Source organism: Embiotoca jacksoni, unplaced genomic scaffold (genome assembly GCF_022577435.1).
Source record: "Embiotoca jacksoni isolate LCO1_2020_lvr unplaced genomic scaffold, fEmbJac1.0.p SCAF_86, whole genome shotgun sequence".
Lineage (NCBI taxonomy): Eukaryota > Metazoa > Chordata > Actinopteri > Embiotocidae > Embiotoca > Embiotoca jacksoni.
This window is the reverse complement of record NW_027185443.1, coordinates 338358-356959: the sequence shown is the minus strand read 5'-3', so window position 1 is coordinate 356959 and position 18602 is coordinate 338358. Positions and strand designations below refer to the sequence as shown.

The 18602-nt window shown below is 45.7% G+C and overlaps 1 protein-coding gene across 2 annotated transcripts; it reads right to left on the bottom strand.

Annotated features, from left to right (window-relative positions):
* Nucleotides 1-4313: 4313 nt before the first annotated feature.
* nup37 (nucleoporin 37) lies at nt 4314-18513 on the bottom strand. 2 transcript variants are annotated; one of them, XM_069139826.1, is made up of 10 exons: nt 18429-18513; nt 17152-17317; nt 16943-17064; nt 12850-12922; nt 12544-12638; nt 6394-6484; nt 5037-5212; nt 4907-4957; nt 4593-4686; nt 4314-4510 (listed from the first exon to the last, which is right to left on the bottom strand). In XM_069139826.1, the coding sequence occupies exons 2-10, from the start codon at nt 17305-17307 to the stop codon at nt 4397-4399; spliced, it is 972 nt and encodes a 323-aa protein (XP_068995927.1). In that variant the 5' UTR covers nt 17308-17317; nt 18429-18513; the 3' UTR covers nt 4314-4396. The 2 variants fall into 2 exon arrangements, with proteins under 2 accessions (XP_068995927.1, XP_068995928.1); XM_069139827.1 differs by lacking the exon at nt 18429-18513 and adding an exon at nt 18336-18356.
* Between the last annotated feature and the right edge of the window lie 89 nt (nt 18514-18602).

Genomic DNA, 18602 nt, shown 5'->3' with positions numbered 1-18602 from the left:
CCACAAGTCCCAAACGCAGCATCATCCCGACTCCCAAAGCGCGAGTGTTTCCTTTGCTGACGTCAGGAATGTCCCATCTTCCCAGCGAGCAAGTAGGGAGGGTGGGAGGGGGGGGGGGTCTTCAGGTTCACTTTGTCCTCACGAGCTTTGTTAATACCTGACAAATCATTTACCAGCGCTTTATAGAGCACTATAGGAACAGTTCAGGCTTTTGGGAAAAAGATTAGAGGAGTCATGCCAATCAGAAACAGCTTGCCTGGTTCTGTCTGATGTTTCTAACAACAATAGAGCCCTGACAACATCTCTAAAGCTCATTACTTGTACCTTTATAGTTCAACGAAATGCAGAATTGACCATTTGTGGCTGAAGTTAGGTGATGAAATAACAACTTCCAGACAAGATTGGGTAAAGCCCTGGAAATCACGGCAAAAACTAAAACCAAACAGCCATCTAGATGATAAGAAGTCCATTTTATTGGACGGTTCTGTGCTAAAAGTGATATTAAAAGAACGAGGCATTTCAAAATGGATGACTAAGAAGGTTGTTTGGCATCTATACAACATTGTAGAAAAAACAATAACAAGAGAAAGAACATCATCACTGAAATTAGGCAGTGGATTATCTGCGTCAGTTGGATGATTCTCAAAGCCCACAATTTGTTCTGACTGGAAATCTGAAGGCAAAAGAAAACCAAGATGACCTGGCACACAGCTGAGACTAGCGAGGTAGCCAAGGTGAACTTATCTCTGGGTGAGGCTCGGCATTTTTCCAAGGATTAGGAAAGAAAACTGGAGCTCAGTGTGGCCTTACGTTGGCCAAATTGTTGCTCAACACCAGACACACTGTTTGAGTTTGCAAAGTTGAGAAAGTCGTTTTTGTGCCCAACTTGAACCAACTAAGTTTTTGTAGTGTCAAACTCTAACAAGTAGTTTTTGTAGTACACATCTCTAACCAAGTAGTTTTTGTAGTGTCCAACTCTAACCAAGTAGTTTTTTGTAGTACACATCTCTAATCAAGTACTTTTGTGCTTAACTCTAACCAAGTAGTTTTTTTTAATACGCATCTCTAAACTAGTTTTTGTAGTGTCCAACTCTAAGCAAGTACTTTTTGTAGTGCCCAACTCTAAGCAAGTACTTTTGTAGTGCCCAACTCGAAGCAAGTAGTTTTTGTACTGTCCAACTCGAAGCAAGTAGTTTTTGTAGTGTCCAACTCTAAGCAAGTAGTTTGTGTCCAACTCTAACAAGTAGTTTTTGTAGTGTCCAACTCTAAGCAAGTAGTTTGTGTCCAACTCTAACAAGTAGTTTTTGTAGTGTCAAACTCGAAGCAAGTAGTTTGTGTCAAACGCCAACAAGTAGTTTTTGTAGTGTCCAACTCTAAGCAAGTAGTTTGTGTCCAACTCTAACAAGTAGTTTTTGTAGTGTCAAACTCGAAGCAAGCAGTTTGTGTCAAACTAACAAGTAGTTTTTGTAGTGTCCAACTCTAAGCAAGTAGTTTGTGTCCAACTCTAACAAGTAGTTTTTGTAGTGTCCAACTCTAAGCAAGTAGTTTGTGTCCAACTCTAACAAGTAGTTTTTGTAGTGTCAAACTCGAAGCAAGTAGTTTGTGTCCCACTCTAACCAAGTGGTTTTTTGTAGTACACATCTCTAATCAAGTACTTTTGTGCTTAAATCTAATCAAGTAGTTTTTGTAGTGTCCAACTCTAAGCAAGTAGTTTGTGTCCAACTCTAACAAGTAGTTTTTGTAGTGTCCAACTCTAAGCAAGTAGTTTGTGTCCAACTCTAACAAGTAGTTTTTGTAGTGTCAAACTCGAAGCAAGTAGTTTGTGTCAAACGCCAACAAGTAGTTTTTGTAGTGTCCAACTCTAAGCAAGTAGTTTGTGTCCAACTCTAACAAGTAGTTTTTGTAGTGTCCAACTCTAAGCAAGTAGTTTGTGTCCAACTCTAACAAGTAGTTTTTGTAGTGTCAAACTCGAAGCAAGTAGTTTGTGTCCCACTCTAACCAAGTGGTTTTTTGTAGTACACATCTCTAATCAAGTACTTTTGTGCTTAAATCTAATCAAGTAGTTTTTGTAGTGTCCAACTATAAGCAAATAGTTTTTGTAGTGTCAAATTCTAAGCAGGTAGTTTTTGAAATGTCCAACTCTAACCCAAGTAATCTGAGTAGTAGAAGGCACCTTACTTTTCACGTCCAAGCTAAATTTCCATTAGAGGTGCAAAGACCAATGTGTCAAACTCAAGGGGTTGCTTGTTTATAAATGGTCTATAAAATATGAGTAAATTATTTATTGGCCATTAATTTAGGTATCGAGTACAACTGATGAACCACAGAAGGTTAGAAAGTTACCAAACAGCTGCCACGAAGCATGTGACGGCTGCCTCGATGGTTCCGATGATCGGCAGCGATGGGGCACTTTCTGACGGACTCTCTCCTCCTCATCAAGATCAACATAATCGCTCCATTCTGGGAAAGCATCGCAAACAAACCAGCCGCGAGATTAAATCAAACACCGGCCTCAAAGAGCTCTAATCTCTTTCTTTGTTTCCCCCTCATATCATGCTCCTCATTATTTTTATTTGCTCTCTTTTTAGTTGAGCCCGGGGGCTTAAAAAGCTGGCAGAAGAATTAAGTGTGGGGGGAGGAGGGGATTAGGAGAAAGTTGGTGAGGATTTTAACACGGTCTGATCTCGCTTTCATCCATTTCACAGTTTGTTATTATTCCACACACCACCACTCACAGGAGATCAGAACTGTTTGTGAGGCACAATGGCCTCCATTCAGGTTACATCAAAGGTAACGCGGGGGCCAGTGACATCCGAGGACGGGCTTCCAGGAAAGAGGTGAGATTGTACGATCTTCCCAGATGGATCACGTGCCGTGGAGACCGGGGCCGCAGACTAGACGGCATCCAGGTGCTATTCCCCTCGTCGGCCATCAGATGGTGTCCTTGAGTCACCGGCGTTGTAAAGAGTGTTCTTGGTGAGTGACTCCAATGCCCTCTACGGCTGGTTCCCTGCACCTTGGAAAACACTCGCAGCGCGCACTAATGAAAATGGCAGCCTCTCGGCTTTTGACATTGACGTCTCCACGCTCCGTGCAGCTGCTCCGGCACCCTTTTGCACACCGAAGCGCAGCAAAAGGTTCGAGAGCAGAGCGACCGCAGTGGACTTGTTCAAACAAAAGAGTGGACCGAGGAGAGCAGTAGCATGTTATGCTTTGCGGAGGGCGGTTAACGCGTGCCGTCCAAGAAACATACCGGGGGCCTGACGAACTGGTTTGAAGGAGCGGCGCTCTCCTACGGCCTCGTGCGTAGCCGTCGCCATACAATACAAGCCCTGTGTTTCGAGAGCTGACATATACGTCCGTAAAGCACAATAAACCGCTCTGTTGAACGTTCGAGTGGGATCGCACATCGATCCAACGCTGCGCCCCTTGAAGATTAAGTACATCTGTGGAAACAAGTGATCAGCTGTCACCTCGAATGATTCATGATCAAGTTAATTAAATGAGTACCCTCCGCAAGCTTAGCGGGCATATGACTGCCTTTGAAAATTCGAGAGGGTGGTTTCTCACACATGGCACTCCTGTGACAGCACAATGAGTCCTTGTTTTACGGGAGGGTACTGCAAGCTGCTGCTAAATGTCGTCCCACCCCCCTCCACCTCCCGTCTTTCCCGTTTGGTCTGCCGAATGATAATTTTTCACCGAGGTAAGGCGACGCGCATCTCTTCTTCCTCCTCCTTTCCCCCGCATCCTCCAGTGCCCGCTCAGATTGCATGTCGTGAAGCTGCAGATGACCTGAAATGGCTTCAGACTTCCATGTTTCCCAAAGCTTTTCCTAAGATTACAAGTATTACAAACCTCCCCTCTCCTTCCCCCCCCTCTCCACGTCAGGGTTTGTCCAACACTTGGACCACGGCCTGAACTCCTCATCCAAACCTTCCAGTGGATTTTCTGCAGATGGAACAGCCCAAACGAAGATATTACGATTCAGAGCCTGTCATGGAGAGCAAGATTGAGCAGCAGAGAAAGAGAGAAAACACCTGTATGGATGTGATGATCCCGTTGACCGGTGAAGTGGCGAGTTGGCGCCCGATGCCTCGGACGCATTCCTTCGAACTACGGCTCTCTTGGCAGGACATAACAGACAACTGATATAACTTACTCTTCGGGGGGGAAATTGAAAAATAACCTCTTTGCAGAGAGCAGGCCGGCCCGAACGTTTATCTGGCCTGCAGGAAGGTAGTCAGAAATAAGAAGAACAAAAGTTCAAGTGTGCAGCCAACTTCCATCAAATTCAGGAAAAATACTCTGGGGGGGGAAGAAAAACAAACACTTTATTGATCATCAACTAGAATAGAAACAGGATGTGGTCATCCACCCGCGGAGAGAAGTGCTGCTACATTTCGGTCATCCAAAAGCTAAGTTTCCTGTCACCGCCGACCACGCAGAGCGGCAGCGTCCGGTGCCAGCTGAGGCCCGACCCGACCGTGGCCGATCCGATCATCACCGGCTGTAACGACAAGAGACGCGTGTGGGGTCATTAAAAAGATATCGACCTGGGCTGCGAAACACGCGCACACGCGCACACTGACCTGCGGGTGGCCGAGATGGTGCATGAGTAACTGGCTACTGCTCTTTCCTGGACATCCGGTGGTGGCGAAGAGGTTTTCATTGGCCCGCGACCACCTGAGGAGAAGATCAACATCATTCCGAAAGTCGTCTCGTGATAATACCGTTTTTAAAATAGCAGAAATACTCAAGATTGACATTTAAGGTTTGTTATTTTTCCGATTTATTGCCTGAAAAATCGCATCTCTTACCTTCTCAAAGAGATTCAACGTAAATTTATGAACAAAACCCAAATCAAGAACTAAAAGCTTTTCGGCTTTCACCAGAATTTCCTTACTTGAACAGTCGTGCCTTATCTCTGTGAGCTGGTCTTTTTTCTTGCGGGTAACTGCAGAGAATGAAAACATGATTTAGAAAACATCCCGCGTCGACACATCGGGCGGCAGCGGTAACGTACGTCCCCTCACCTGGAGCGAGTTATGTCCCAGATGAGCCAGTCGTTGCCCGCCACGGCGCCGACCTTGATGGTGTTGGAGAGGCACCAGTCGGCCGACATGAGCGGCCCGCAGTCCAGTGACAGGATGGCCTGCTGGGTGACCAGGTCGTAGAAGCGGATTGTTCCCTTCTTCTCTGCAACCATTAACTGGAGACGACAGACGGGTCACTTAATCAGAGCGTCGTGTTTGGAGTAGGAGAAAGCAATAACCGTCACTCGATTTCAATCAGCACCGGAGCCACAGGCGTCTTAGTGACCACGGGTACGTGCACATTAGCAAATTCAACATGTACCTGAAACTTCAGCAGAAAAACATCAAATTTAGCATCGTATTTTTGGAGAACGCAAAGAAGTCACGGGGCCGGATTCGGCGAGTACGAGCGGTGCGGAGCTACGATTATTACGTTGGTGAAGGCGAGACAATGGCGAAGGTGCCATCAGGCCAAAGTTCAGGTTGGTTTGCAGCGAATGTTTTTTCCCCCTCAGACGCCTCCGAGGATCTCAGCAGAAGTCGGTGTTGACAGTCCGACCCTGTGGGGACGAATTCAGGGTGCAACACCGTTAAAGCAAACCCACCTGGATGCTCCTGACCTGACGCGCCTTCTTCGGTCTTGGACGTTGAAGCTCCGCCCCCTCTCGAAACGTGAATGTCCCTCAGAAACACCTCATCGCTTTTTTTTCTTTCTTTCTTCTAAGCATTTAAGGGTCTACGTTGTCCGATTTCCTGATTCTGACACGAAATCAGATGCTTCTCTGCTCAAGTTTCAGGTCCGTGGTGAAATCACAAATGTGCACGTGTACGCGGTCAAAAAAAACGGGTGGAACTCAGCTGCTGAAGTTGACCAAGAGGAATACTTACTCTCGACGGAAGATTCGACAGAATTGATGTCATTTAGAAATTAAATTACTTAGAAGCACGAATCAAAATGATGTTTTTAATTCAATTAGTTGTGCAGCCCAACTTTTTTTTGTTGTTGCGGCCTTTTGAAACTGCTTTTGAAACACTGTTGCTTTCAAACTTCATAGTCTACGTTTGAACGTTGCGTCTCTATTTTCATTGCCATTTTGGCTCATTTGACGAAACACGAGAATACGGAGTGTTTTTTTACCGCAAAAAAGATCCGCCATCCTCCCGATAACGGGGCGAGTCGACGTGGCACCATAACGGCCATTTGACCCCGATGGTACGTTTTGATTTTTTATTTTTTTTTACAGCTCGCCCAACCTCAACGTGGCTGGACTGCAGCGCCGCACGTACGCTAGGTGCATAAACTCAGCGAGTTTGACCTCAGAACAAGAGCATGCCTCCAAGAACAACCCCCTCCTACCTTGCATACTTCCTCCGGGTGCCAGCACACGCTCATGCCAGGAGATCGGAGCCTGAGCGTCGTGCTTTCATTTCCGTCCAGGTCCCACACCCTGCGGGCACAAATTCACATCAACAACGAGGTTAAAAAAATGAGCGCCAATAAAATACAGTACAGCTGCCGAGACGCAGCAGTACCTTGTTTGACCTACTTTGGTTTCAGTGTATTGGAAGTAACATTGTGTTTGCAACTGCTGTGAGAATTAATTGCCAAAACCTGTATAGTTGTCTCATTATTGTGAAAAAACACAGGACTTAGATCACTTCCAATTAGTGATGTTACGGACTGATTTGGCTTGATATGTGAACTGCTCTTGGCTTAAAACCCCAAAAACAAAATCCACTACCTCTTAATTAACAACAAAGATTTAGAGCACGCTGCTAAAAATAGCGTCGGATTTTGAGCCACCCTCAGATGCTTACGTAACATCTGACAGAATTCACCTCCACAAGCTTTTTTTTTTTTTTTTTTCTCTCCTGTCACAAACACAATGGCACACAAAGCCCAACAGATACGATCCCACATGCCAAAACATTCCTCTAAAAAGGGAGTTTTAGTTCTTTCTTCTACTTTTCCCTAAATTTGCAGCTCGGTACAAAACACAACTGGCTCTCATCGCGGCGCACGATGGGTTCGTGATGGATGACATGTTTTCATCCAAGTTCACGGCTGCTCCTCATTCATCCAACTCCTGTGATGTGCAGTGATGATCTTCATGTCTTTCCAGGGGGAAAAAAAAAAAAGGGAGAAAAAAAAGGGCGGGGGAGGGAGGGGGGGGTTTCTTTTTTTGGGCCCTCAGCTGTGAAGACAGACGGACTGATGCTGGACGCCAGCCTCACGTTACATTGAGCTACGATAGCAGTCGTAGATTGGTGGGGAGGGTGGAAGGAGTCGGCGTTACGCTCCACTCGCATTGCAGCAAAGGTTTCGCCGTGGGCGGCCCGCTGCCGTTCATTCTCCGCGGCGTGCAGAGAGAGCAGCGAGACACGTGACGGATGAGGAAGAAGTCGAACAGCAGCCGACTTTATGCAAATGAAACGAGGAGGTCCTGAAGGCGAGCGAGAATCAAAGCTCGTGTGAGGATTGTGATAAATCTTGTTTTTAAAATCTCTAGCCTGACGGCGCCGACTGTGGCTCGCAGCTTCAGATTTTGGCGCCGTGGTAAAGCAGCTCGTGTTAGGGGGTCATGCGGTTGCGATGAACGGCGGCCCAATCAGCGACCGGCGTCGGTGGTAAACCGCATTTGTCCCGCCCCTCCTTCAACTGTGATTGGACGGCTGGTAACAGAGACGAGTGCAGTGCTAATATTTAAAAATTATTATTGAAACGTTTAGATTTTTTTTTTTTTTTTTTTTTTTTTAAATCACCGCACGCCAAGTGTTCAGCGCAGAATAAACGGTCATAAAAACAATAACAACAAAATAATGGTGGACTCGTAGGAGGCTGCAGCGGTGGCAGTGTGTTGGCTGGTTTCACCGCACGCTGATTGGTTCAAATTAACCGGAGGTCTAGGCCAAGTATGATGCAACGACTGCAAATGATTCCCGATGGAGGGGTGAACCAGACCCACATATTACACGGAGTGAAAATGGGGTTCTGGTTCTCACCAGGCTACGCTAGCTCCACCAGCTAATGAAGACGAATGAAAGCAAAAGGAGCTGAGGAGCACCACGGATGTAATGAATCACTTGGACGGAGGGAGCTGCGGTTCCCGAGACCTGGATCTCTGGTTAACCACATCTGAACGATCCCCGAGCTAGAAGAAAAAGGTGGGGACGGGGCCACTGGGGAGGCTTGCAAGTGTTTCTGGGAATAGAAAACAGACGCTTGTGAAGCATGGGAAGGCGCTGACTGATGAGGTCACGCAGAAGACATCATGTAATAAAGCCCACTTCCCCCCCCCCCCCCTCCCCAAAAAAAAAGTACCTCCAAAGACCATCTAAATGTCAAGTGTGTTGTTGGAGAGATTGATGTCCTCAGCGGTGCGGTGTAGGGGAGGATATGCCCCGTCTCAGATGAAGACCTCAGTAAACACTCAACTTTTCCTGCCTCCGTCTCCCCTGCAGCAGGATAGAGTCCCGTCAAAACTCTGGGCTTTCTTTCCTTTGCCCGTGTGCAGACTCAGCCAGAGGCTCCACGGTGGAGCATGAGTGGGGATAAGAAGGGGGGGGAGAGAAGAAGAAGAAGAAGAAAACCCCAGACCACATCAGGAAAACAACGACTAAACCCTATTCTTTCAGACCACTAGCCAAGCAGAGCTCAATTGCACGCTACACCACCAACGGCCAAACTGTGGTCAACCGCTCTGCCCTTCAAATGGAGAGCACCGGCTCTCCGAAAAAACATAACCTTTGCCGAATGAGGTGAAAGACATGAGACACGAAAACACGCGTGACCGCCTCTGATAAAAAAAAATAAATACTTTTTTTTTTTTTTAAAACAATAACCTGTGTAATTGCATAACACGACATTAAGCAATAACACTCAGATGTCCTTTTCAACTCCTGTTGTACACGGGAGCAGAGAGTCCTGTATCGTGTTATCTAAGTGAGAAAACAGCAAAGCCCCGAGTGTTACGGTTTGACAGTGTTTCCCATAAGTGGAGGAAACGGGAAACGCCGTTAGCACCGTGTGATCTGATTTATTGTGGAGCGCAGGGTCAATAATCGAAGGTGACCCTCCGGAGGGAGACGGCTGGACGAGTCCAAACATATAATCCCATGTCCCGGTGATCCAGGACGAGGTGCACAAAGTCTGCATCAGCATCTATTCTAACAGGAACCACTCAGGATTTTATTGAGACTTCAAACACCAACGTTGTCTTCAAAATCCCATACGCACCTTTTACCGTCGAGTTACTGAAACCGTACGGAGGTCAGAGTCGGCTCCAAAACCCCGTCAGCATGTTTTCTGATTGAAACTAGTCAGCTGGCAAGTAGGGAGGATCAAATTGGAGAAGTTAAAACAAATGACGAAAACTAAAAGCTTATGGATGAAATCGTTTCCTAAAAGTAATTGATAAATGCTTGAAAAAGCCCAAATTAATGGATAAACATCTGAAAAAAGATGACTTTTAATTAAAATATAGCTATTATATATATATATATATATATATAGCTAGCTAAACACAATAGATAAATGTTGAAATAGTAAAATTGAAACAAAACTAATGGATACATGGTTGAAATAGCTCAAATTTAGCTAAAAGCAATTTCCATTAATGGCTGAAAAAGACAGATAAAAATAATGGATAAATTGTTGAAATAATTAATTAAAACAGCAAATCAATCTACGAAATAGTTAGCATAAAGCTCAAATTTAGCTAAAAGATCATTTCTAATAGGTTGAAATAGTTAGCTAAAAACCAGGGATGAAACACTGAGATAGCTCTCTGAACATAATAGTTAACTAGTTCAGACATCTACATGAACATAAACTAAGTGAAATAGCCAGCTTAAAGCTAAATTTACAAAAGTAAGTAATTTCCATTGGTAGTTTACTGAAGAAATTATTAGCATAGAGCTCAAATTTGAGTGAAATGTATAAACAGTTGCGACAGCTCGCTAAGAATAATGGCCAAAACGTCGAGGAAGCTACAATTCAAAAGCAACTTCCATCGACAGTTGAAATAGGTGAAAGTAATGGATACGTCATTTAAATAATTAACTAAACAAAATGACTAAATCGACGAAAGCATTAGAAAAGTGATGTTTGTAAACAGTTGAAAGAGGCGAGACATCAATCTGTAAATGGTTGATGGCAAATTAAACATAACGGATAATTGGTTGAAAAGTGGACAAAGTACTGCAGTGAATGGATATATATGCATTAAATGGCTTTAGGTAATCAATAAATATAATATTGATAGCTAAAAGTACTTTTAAAAAGGAAAAGTGTCATTAAATGGTTGTTGTAATCAACGATCGACCAAACCGACCTGAACACAACAGCTACTGCACCATTATCCACCTTAATATAATCAATAGTGTCATTGGTATTATATTGTTATAGAACATGATTGGCAGACTTGATAGAGGGGTATTCGGGGGTGTACCAGACCAGATCGATTGGGGACCCGCAGGCTGAAAGCGTTGGACGAAACCTCCCCGCTGCTGCTGCTGCTATCGGTTTCCCTTCCTTACACAACATCAGGGATTGAGGAAAAACCCGACGGATTTACCACCGAGAACAGGACGAAATGCACGAAACCACATCCATCACGTCGCAGCGGCAGCGGCGTCATCCCGAGTTCAAGCAGCGAACTCGGTCGACCCCCAAATCCTCTCAGGACCCTGCAGTGTACCCTCTTGATCCCTAGGTGGCACATTTCCCCATAAACCCCTCCCCGCCCCCTCTCCGCCCCCGCTCCAGCCACACCGACACCACGGGCTGTTTAGACTACACGAAGCAACCCCCCCCGAGGAAGCGGAGTCTGGTTCCCCGCCTGGGCACCGCAGCGTCGGGTTGCACCACCGGCAACGGCGGAGCTCCCACAGCCTGCAGGGGACAGCGATGACAAAACCAAGCAAACTCATAGTAGAGGCGCTGCAGCCAAACCTAACAGGGCGGCGGAGAGGTCATGAGCATGCGCGCGCAGAGCATCGCTCCCCCCCCCCTCCCCCCTTTTCCCACTTTCTCGCAGGACCGGACCACTTCCCTCCTCTCGTGTACCCGAGGCTCGGTTTGTGTGGGCTGACTGGAAGGTCCTCTCCCGTTAACTTGATCTATCCCTCGTTCCGCCTCTGTCTTCCTCCCGCGTCCCATATTTTCTCAACATGACAGAATTTAAATCTTTCAGCAGATGGAGCGCACTCCTGTTTTCTCTGGCTGGTCAGCGGCGGGGAGGGGAGGGGAGAAGACGGAGACGGAGGGGAGAGGTGGGCAGTGGATGGGAGGTGGAGCGGGGGCTCGTTCTGGTCGGGGCGACCTCGGATGTGGCCGGACGACCGTCTGAGTGTCAGAGTTGTTGTTGTTTTTTTGCACGATTCAAAATCTCAAGAGAAACAAAATTATTACGCACACAGATTTTTTTTTTTTTTCTCTCACATAAGTGGCCTATTCTGTGCTGTGAATTCACTCACGGTGCAAAAAAAAATAAAAAAAATAACTCCATGAAGGAGTAGATTGGCAAAAAATTAATTGGCAACCATTTTGGTAAACTTATTTATTTTTTTTAAGCCAAAACTTCAACCACCTGCTGGTTCCAGTTTGTCAACCGTAATGATTTTCCATCATGGTAAACAACAACAACCCTTCAGACGAGGGTTTGGACGGAAGAAGGCATTTAAAGAAGTCCCAATTCACCCAACTTTGTATCTAAAATTGAAAGATTGAAGAACCGGCATGATTAATCGATGACAATCAAAAGAGCAGCAAGTCGCAGCTCAGCTTGCGACTTAAATCTAAAACATCCAAATGAAGTTAAAGAACATTCAGTGTACATTAACAGGATAAAAACCGTACTGCAGCACACGTTTGCTGCAGGTAATGAATGGCTGAAATAGTAAGCTGGAACTAATGAATAAATGCTTACTAGCTGAAAGTATCGGACGTTATAGTAAAGAAACTAATTCTAAAGCTGCGTGGCGGAAACAGCTCAAAGTTGGGGGTTCAATGGCTGAAGTCCTGCAGCACTGACTTGCATGTTGCAGGAGAAGCAGCCTCATGATGAGCAGTTGTTGTCCCTGCATCGACCCTGGCTACTGACGCACTCTTTCCCTCCGCTAGCATTAATTGAAAAGGAAAATTTGGGGACCTTGTTGCAGGTGCCCCCCTTAGAGAGGAAAAAAAAAAAAAAAAAAAAAAATCTTTCTGCACCTAATTGGATTTCCATATTTAACCAATTAGCTAGAAAAGCTACAAAGCAGCTCTGTGCTTACACACAGTCACACTGGAGCATGTTGTGCTTAGCATCATGTTTCACTGTGGAAACACTGTCAGGACTTTCTGCACCATTAACAGAGAACAGAACTGAAAATCAGAAGCTGGGGGAACGCACGCACATACACACACACGCACACACACACACACACGCGCACGCGCGCACACACACACACACACACACACACACACGCACACGTACTCGGACGCGGAAATAAAAACGGTTTGGACCTGCAAGTGTGGTCGTCGCTGACGGAAGCGATTTGTTTCCCCTCCGTGGGCTCGAACACCACATGGTTAATGTAGCTTGTGTGGCCCTCCATCACCTAGGCAACAGTGAGGGGAAAAACAACGTGTAAACAAAAACAAATAAACAAATACAAAAACACACACGCAAACCGCGAGATGGACGTTTGCTTTCCCCGCGCCGGGCCGCAGCTCTGCGCACCGCGTCGAACGGCGAGGCGGAGCGAGCCGGACGCCCGGCAGGCGACAGGCAACGGTTTGTGGCCCGACGCGCTCCAGATGTTGCGCTACCTTGACTTCGTGCCTCTCCTGAAGATCTGAAGTCAGCAGGCGCAGCTTTCTGTCGGCTGCGGCGGTGCACAATCTGCAGAGAAAGGGGAGGGCGGGTGAGGAGAGAGAGAGAGGGGGGGGGGGGGGGGGGGGGGAAGGGAGGATATGAAAATAAACAAAAGAGGAGAACATCAAAACAGAGGCGGGGCCGCGTCGGAGCAATGACAGACGACATCTCCTTCTACAGACGCGCCTGCGGCCGCCCCGAGACTGACACCTCTGGATGTGTGTGTGCGTGCGCGTGTGTGTGTGTGTGTGCGTGCGCGCGCGTGTGTGTGTGTGTGTGTGTGTGTGCGTGCGCGTGTGCGTGTTTGTGCGCGCGGTAGAAACTTGGACGGCGATCAGTGGAAACGCTGCCAGGGAGATTCTAATTGCACGCTAAGATAAACATGGGAGAAAAACAAGATTCCTCACGCCATTTACGCATGTCTCTGCTCAAAAAAAAAAAAACAAAAAAAAAAAGCCCTGCGCGGAGCCAGGCAGAGGACTTTCCCCTCTAATCAGTCCTCGTATACACCGGGGCCTGCAATTATTCACACAATTACACTAACTCACTTATGACAAGAAAAACACACACGCATCACCAGAATAAACAGACAGCGGTTCACACATTTTCAGTCGCAGGCACAGATGGATTTGGCATGATGTCACTACAAACACCCTTAACGTGCTTCGGGTTTTTTTTTTTTCTTTCTCTTTACCCGCTGCAGTAGACTAGATTACACGAGGATCGGCTCTCTCGCCCTGTGAATTAGTGTTTGTTGTAAAACAGGGAACGCATGCTGGCTCTTTTTTTTTTCTTCTTCTTCTTCTTCTTCCTGAAATCTAATCTCAGATTCAGTTTTGATAAGAAAAGGGAAACTCCGCTGAGTTTGGCTGCCAGTGTTTTTGTTTTGTTTTTGTTTTTAAAGCATTTATCCCTTCTCGTGTGATCGTTCAAACTGCGCCGAGGCTTGAAAACACAAAGTTATTACGATTCCTCGTGTGAAACGGGAGAAGCTTTGGGAAGAAGGAACCCGTTTATGTGCGGAGATCATTCACTTCTGCGTGAACGTTTGCGTTCTGAAGCCCGACGGAGTTCTTTCGCGCCTAAAAATAAATAAATAAATAAATGAACCATTTCACGCTCCATTAGATGGAAGTTCGCTGGTTTTTACAGTAGTTTAGTTTTCTGTCGGATACATCGAGATGTTCAAAACAAGAGTTACGAGAGAACAGTGCCACCGTCATGTCTGGATTTTACAGCGAGCAGCACAGTAGCTTAGCTTAGCATACAGACTGGAGACTGAGGCAAAAAAAACAAAATCTGCCTACAAACACCTTTAAAGTTTAAGATTTAAAACCAATTATGTCTTCTCTGTCTACCGAGTTCGACCGAGACCTTCTGAGGCGTCTGAGGGGAAAAAAACTATTCGCTGCCAACCGACCCGAACTCTAGCGCCATGGCAACAGGGTTCTCCAACGCGAGCTGGCGCCCGCAGCAACGCGCTCGTAGCTCCCCGGCACTCGGCAAGAATTCACGTGCGAGCGGTCACAAAACCGGGCGTGACTCGGGTGCTGATGTTGATCAAATGTTGTAACTTTCGAACATTTACTCGCAGAGGTTATAAGTTCCCTTTGCTCCGTTCACGCGCGACAGGAGCAGCCTCTCTTCTTTTTTTCTTTTTCTTGATCGGCCCCTCGCGTGAAGGGACGTCCGCAAGCGCGAGCGTCTCTTTGTTACGCAAGACGTCCTCAGAAGCGTTAAAAGTTGTCAAGCCGTGCTTCATATCCCGCGACAGAAACCTGACATCTACTGTGTCTTTTAGCACGTCGGGACGACTCCTCTCAGCGCCGCTCTCGCGACCAGAACAAGAGGCGGTTTGTGGAGAAAGCACGGCGGCGGCGGCGGCCGTGTGAAAACAGTCATCAGAGCTTCTCACTGTCGCGCTGCAGCTGCCAGGATGTGAGCCAAGTTGTTTCAGGTGTTTTTTGGACAGGAGGGAAGTGGCCCAACTGCAGATTGTTAGAAAGCAAGAGAGTTTCCGCCTAATTGGAGCGGTGGATGGGAAGGCTCGGCGGTCCCTCCGGAGGTGTTTAGGCTTTCTGTAATTGAAAAGGAAAGGCAGCGATAATTCCTGGCCTTCTGCGGTTTACTCCACAGGACCCTCGAGCCAGCCCTGTGACGTGCGCACATGTTATTGCGCTGATGACTGCCCACTCAGGTTCCATCCCTCCCTTCGGTCCGCACATAGCTGTGCCTTCCAGGAAAAGTACAGCGTTCTCACGGGCTTGCCTCGAGCTGGGGGCCCAGGAGGAGGAGGAGGAGGAGGGTGGGGGTGAGGGGCGGGGGGCGGAGGGGGGTGTGTGCACCATGGCAGCTTGTAAAGAGAACGAGCCTGAAGACGACTGAAAAACCACAGACTTCCACCAAACACGTCTGTTGTTCTGCTCTCGGCTGCCGTGTCGGGAACAGAGACAACAACGGCGGCCGAGAGGTGTCAGTGAAGACGGCGCTGGACGGAGACGACACGGACGGAGACGACACGGACGGAGACCTCCGGTCAGACTCAAACCAGGGAGGCCACATCATTAAAGGTTTCATCCTTTATTCCTCCAGTATAATACCCTCCTAATATGTGCTGCCGTTTGCACCGAACAGATTTAACTTTGCACCCTGCGTGATAAACGCTCACATAAAACTCGTTCCCTTGGTTTCCTGCACGCGGTGTAACATCAGATGTCCAAAAATGTCCATAAAATAATGTTAATGATTGTGTCCGGTATACGTTCAAGCTTCCGAGCATATTATCTCAGGAATCACTTACGAGAACAAACCAACTCCACAGATTAGTGGCGCCGTTGTGCAGTTTATGAACCACATTACTGTCGGTCATGAAATAAATGGCATCGACGGAGTCGTGTTCAGGGAAGTAACAACCTTCGTGACAAAACACAGCAAGTCAAGTAGCTGAACATTTGTGATTTGAACATGCACCTGAGACTTGAGACGAGAAACATCAGATTTTGCGGTCAACATCTTTGGGGATCGGAAAGAAGTCGCAGGGAGACGGATCCGGCAAATACGAGTGGTGGGGAGCTACGATTGTGCTGCTCTGTGCACGTCGCGCTGCTGCACACTGGTTTTTGCGCAACAGGAGCAGCCTCTGTACTTTTTCACTGCCCCTCGTACAAAACCAGATTTTATCTAAAAATGGGCAGTTTTGTTAATAACGTCATTCATTAATGACTAACGAACGGTCAAATATTCCAGCACATAGCTATTAAAATGGAGCTCCCATGAAGTCCCATATGTAGTAAATCATCTAACTCTATTAAGAGCTTAGTGTTATACTGCGGATATACTTTATGATTGATGATAAGTAAACCATTGTTTTTTTCTACTTATTGTTGTGATTTCTATTCTTCTAGGCAGATATTGGTTTCTATTCTGTTTTGTGGAAGTCAATGTGCAGACTTCAAACCGATCATCAGTCACAGTGAGCATCCTGTAACCTCTATTCTGTCAACATTTGGCAATTAATGATGAATAATACTGAAAAATGCCAAAAGCATCGGTTCATTTGATTCAACAAATTTTTCACTCGCAGGAAGCTGCAACACCTCAAACTAAACTACCCGCTGAAATATTTTTTTTTTTTTTAAACTGCTTGGTATGTTAAAAAGTTGTTGTAACAGCCAACTTTTTAACTCTAATATGACACTTTAAAAGGTTAAAAACGATCCCTCATGAAACAACAGAGGAGCACTTGAGCAGATTAGCTGCTCATACAGTTGAATCTTGGGGCAAAAATAAACTTTAACAGTAGTTTCAAAGGTAGATATCATTTCACCCTGTGTGACTCCATTGTATTTTTTTTTTCCAACCATCAGTACTATTTTATGATTTCTTCAGTGTCTTTGCAGTCATTTCAGAGTTAAAACAGAAAAAGGCCAATATTAATATAATAATACTGTCCTGCTACCAATCGATATAAGTAATATAATCATGCCAAAAGGTGCTCGAAGCAGGTGTGGGCTAAAAAACAAACAAAAAAAAAACGAGCACCAGTACCTGATAATGGGTATCGGGTCCAGCCGGGACTCGGGGCTCCAGGCGAAAGCGTCGACACGCAACTCGTGATGAAAAGCTCGCAGAACGTTGAAATCAACTCCCTCGACCTCCATGTCCTCCTCCTGTGGGAGCAGGGTTCAAGTTCAGAGAAGAAGAAACACACTCTGTAAACCAGGATGTGTGAATGTGTGTGTGTCTGTGTGTCTGACCTGGAAGAGGCAGGTGCCCACCACCACGTACTGGTTTCCACCGTAGGCCAGCAGCGAGGCGGCAGAACCGGAGGCGAACGGGCTGAACTCCACCACGTGAACGTAGTCCTCACACGCCACGGTGTAGCTGGGACTACGGCTGGAGTCCTCCTGCATGTTGTGTGTTCTGATAAAGCCGGCCGGTGTCAGAATAAGGAGACGACAAAAGTTAATTTCTTTGGGATGATCATAAAATTAAAAAATTAAAAATGCTGTGTATCGCGGTTAAAGAGCAACATCATCTAAATAGTCTCTCACAAAAATTATGCAATAACTTGAGTTGAGGCAGGCTGGCATGATAACTTAGTGTATACAGTGAAATTATATACATTTGATGACTAATAAATAATAAGTCTAATTCCTTTCATATCGCTGGCTGTATTAGATATTTGATTTTTCCTTTAATATAATTAAACTCCTTTATTTTTAATGCTATTCATTTGCTGGATTCACCAAAAACACCCATTTCTGTCTGGTTATTTTACAGATAAACAGTTTCTCTAATTTACTGTATTGAAATACATCAATATCACAATATAAAACTACACACATGCCAAGATGAAGATGTGAATCTATAACCCTTCTTTCCAACCTTAAGAAGGACATTTAATACCACTTTTTGTAAGGACATAACCTATAGAGAAAAATAAATGTTGAATTTATGAGATTTTCCGACCAAATGAAAATAAGAAACTTAACCAAGTATATGCTTATGTGAGTGTTTGGTCAATTGCAAAAACATATATTTCTTCAGTTTGAAAAGGTGCTATATAAATAAAGTTTGACTAAAAAAAACAATTATATTACAATATAATAGTTCCTCAACCTCTTAAAAACAGTTAAATTAGACTCTCAAACACGGCACGCACTCCATTTAAATCAGAACCAAACCCCATTAAAATATGTTTGTTTTCCTTCAAGACACAGACGTAAACACGATTAGCAGCACAACTAGGGTGTTTTTACTTAACTATACGTGTCACCCTTTAATTCGGCTGATGTCAAAACACACATAGAGGCTCTTCGTTTGTTTAATACGAAGTTTAGAAACGGGAACATGACACCTGGCGAGGAGCTACAACGTGAGCGCTACCCTGCTAGCTAGCAGGTTAGCCAAAACAAAAGTTGATCTCGCCCACAGTTACCGTTTAACGTTCAGTTTGACCACGTTACCGCTACCCCTTACTGAGAGGAGTCTATTCCGGTTCAGAGTACACGAGTGACTAGTTATACTTTACCGGTTTACTTCCAATGAGTTATGTTGAATCAAATGCTACGCGCGTTTGAAATGTTTTTTTTAATCTTCATCCGGGTACGTCACGGAATGTTCCATCGAGTCGAAATGTCCCGGGGGGGGGGAGGAGAGTAGGGGAGGGCTTCGAGCAACGTTCATGAAAACATTTAAACAATTT

Coding starts and splice junctions, on each gene's coding strand:
- nup37 (XM_069139826.1), bottom strand. CDS start 17,307: ATGCAGGAGGACTCCAGCCGTAGTCCCAGCTACACCGTGGCGTGTGAG. Junction 5,213..6,393: donor ACCCGGAGGAAGTATGCAAG/GTAGGAGGGGGT, acceptor TGTCGTCTCCAG/TTAATGGTTGCAGAGAAGAA. Junction 4,958..5,036: donor TGGGACATAACTCGCTCCAG/GTGAGGGGACGT, acceptor CATTCTCTGCAG/TTACCCGCAAGAAAAAAGAC.